This window comes from Hippoglossus stenolepis, chromosome 12 (genome assembly GCF_022539355.2).
Source record: "Hippoglossus stenolepis isolate QCI-W04-F060 chromosome 12, HSTE1.2, whole genome shotgun sequence".
Taxonomy (NCBI): domain Eukaryota; kingdom Metazoa; phylum Chordata; class Actinopteri; order Pleuronectiformes; family Pleuronectidae; genus Hippoglossus; species Hippoglossus stenolepis.
The window spans coordinates 24,877,586-24,880,085 of record NC_061494.1 but is presented as its reverse complement, the minus strand read 5'-3'; the positions used below and the strand labels follow the sequence as shown (position 1 = coordinate 24,880,085).

The following is a 2,500-nucleotide window of genomic DNA, read 5'->3' as shown; positions in this document are numbered from 1 at the left end:
TTTATGCTATGCTAAGCTAATCATTGGTGTGAGTCTGAACATTCAGGGTGCTGATTGGCTGAGGCTCACCTCCAGGATGATAGTGATGATGACCAGCGCCCCCATGCTGTTCATCATGCCGCTGTAATACGAGAAGAGCGCCTCCCGACAGCCTCGGACCCAGATGTTGAGCTCCTCAGTGCGGTGGTCGTAGTCGTAGTGGGCGGAGTTGTTGGTCAGGTGATGCTGAATGCAGGGTCGAGGTGATCCGGGGTTACAGCAGCTGAACGGGACGCTGTCCATCAGGAACTTTCCCTCCACGTTACTGAAGACACGACTGAAGGACAGAGACAAGAATTTAAATGTAATACACAGGCCGTGTTTACCTATACTTGACTCTGATTGGTTTGTAGACGGCGTCTGATTTGGGCGTGTTGTCATGTTTGAATGGAGGAAATAAATGAAGCTTCATCTGGTTGCCATGGTAACATCATGATGTATCACTAGCAGCATCGGGACCTTCAGGCGCAGTACTCCCCAGTACTCCACAGTACTACAGTACTCTACAGTACTACAGAACTACAGTACTCCACACTAGTTCAAATGCACCAACTGAACGTCCTCGTGGTTCAAACATTATATCGCCGGAGGTGAAGACTGCAGCTTCTTCTTTTTCTTCTTCTTCTACTGTTTAATTCTGTCTCTACTTCCTGTGATTGGTCCAAAAGTCCAAACTATCCAACAAGTGTTTTGACTCTGGAACAGAACCAGGTTCAGTTTGATCCAGACCCAGAACTCCTCCTCTGCTCTGAGGAACCTTTCACACCTGATGTTCAGACTGAACTGAAGAGTCTGAAGCTCTGAACCCAACCAGGTGTGAACGAGTCCTGATTGTTTCCTTGACTCTGCAGAGGTCAAAGGTCAGACACTCGGCCAGGCTGGGTTACTGTTGGACCTGAGAGGTCACGAGTCACCTGCGGCACGATGCCCAACTGAAATCATCAGGATCAATAATGGACTGATAGACGTGAAACAATCTGTTGACCAATCACAAACCATCACGACAGAACTGAGTATCTGAGAAACACTGGAATGTTTCAGACCAACAAACACAATCTTCAGGGGTTTTTTAAAATAAAAGTTGAATTAATCCAAAGGTTACTAATGAATTTGTTGATTGTGAAAGGTCATTTGGTTTTGTGACATCACATTGTGATGGGCGGGGCCTGAGAGTGAGTGATTATAATTGGATGATGAGAAATAATCATCTCAGAGAAAGAGAGGGAGTATCTCTTAAACGCATTAACACAAACACGGAATCACGCAAACACGCTTCAGTCCCGCAGCCGCATCACATGTTTCTGCTCTTTAAAATGTTAATGTCAGTTTATATGTTTGTAACCGAATGTGCTTTATCTCTGAGTTTCAGTTGTTACCCGGTTGACAGAATCAAAGCCTGGTTTGGTTTAACCTTGTCATGGTCCCAGCATGTAAATCAGCTCCTGACTGATTAAAGACTTAACGATAACTTTTACCTCGTTAATTCCTCATTTATCCTCCAACGACCTTGTTTAACGAGTCACTGAACACCTGACTCAGGTGGTCACATGATCCCAGAGGTCGTTAGGAAGCTTACTGAAGATCCAGGTTTGTGCTCGCCATGACCCTCAGTTTACTGAACCAATAATTATTGATCAATAACCCAAACTGTAAATCATTGTTTATAAAACAGGAAACCATGTCAGTGATCGATGGTGGTCTGTCTGCGCTCTGATTGGCTGTCGTGTTCCAGGTGTACTCACTCTTTGATCTCATCATTACTCATGTCCAGGTATCGGTTGCTGATCCACTGAACCTCGAACCAGTCCCTGAAGTTGTTGTTGCCACAGCATCGGAACTCGACCTGCGTCATGTCCAGTGTCCTCTTCATGAAGCAGCGTCCCGGTGTGTCCGTGTCCTTGTAGAACTTGATTCCGTTCTTCAGCCCCTCGGCGAGCGTCAGGTAAACCGCGAACTGCATGAGGAAGCAGAGCAGCGCCGTCAGCAGCAGCAGCACGTTGAACCCGCAGCACAGCAGCAGGTACGGCTTCAGCATCGGCTTCCACCGGGTGAACTTGATGGGGTCCAGAGAATCATGACACACTTTCCCCCCGAAGGCGTTGATGGCACACGCCAACACCCCGACCAGGATGAGCAGGTTTGGAACCACATGACTCTCATTGTTGTCCATCATCTCGCTTCTCTTCCGCAGCTCAATCTTGAAGAAGATTCCGAGGCTGAAGATGAGAATTCCCACGATGACCGAGAGCCAGTAGAGCATCCACAGCCCCTGAGCAAGCTTCACCCGCTTCTGCAGGTTGAACTTCACCGGCATGAACGGCATCTTTACGTCTCCACGCAACAACCCAACGACGTAAGAGCACAAGTCAACAACAACAAGTCACCGATCAACAAGAAAGAGTTCGAGACAGAATCCGTCAAAGTCTCAGAGTTTTAATCCGTTCCAGAAAGAACACAGGAC

The 2,500-nt window shown here is 47.4% G+C and overlaps 1 protein-coding gene and 1 long non-coding RNA gene across 2 annotated transcripts in view; one reads left to right on the top strand and one right to left on the bottom strand.

Moving 5' to 3' along the window:
- The window catches only part of prph2b (peripherin 2b (retinal degeneration, slow)), a 7,110-nt gene extending 4,748 nt beyond the window's left edge, over positions 1-2,362 (bottom strand). The window contains exons 1-2 of the mRNA XM_035172242.2: positions 1,782-2,362; positions 70-316 (exon numbers count right to left, since the gene is read on the bottom strand). Coding sequence (XP_035028133.1) covers positions 70-316; positions 1,782-2,362 — 828 coding nt within the window. The remainder of the gene's footprint in view (positions 1-69; positions 317-1,781) is intronic.
- LOC118118830 overlaps positions 1,920-2,500 on the top strand; it is a 1,152-nt gene continuing 571 nt past the window's right edge. The window contains exons 1-2 of the long non-coding RNA XR_004698008.2: positions 1,920-2,059; positions 2,231-2,500. The exon at positions 2,231-2,500 is cut by the window's right edge and continues 571 nt beyond it. This is a non-coding gene — a long non-coding RNA (uncharacterized LOC118118830). The remainder of the gene's footprint in view (positions 2,060-2,230) is intronic.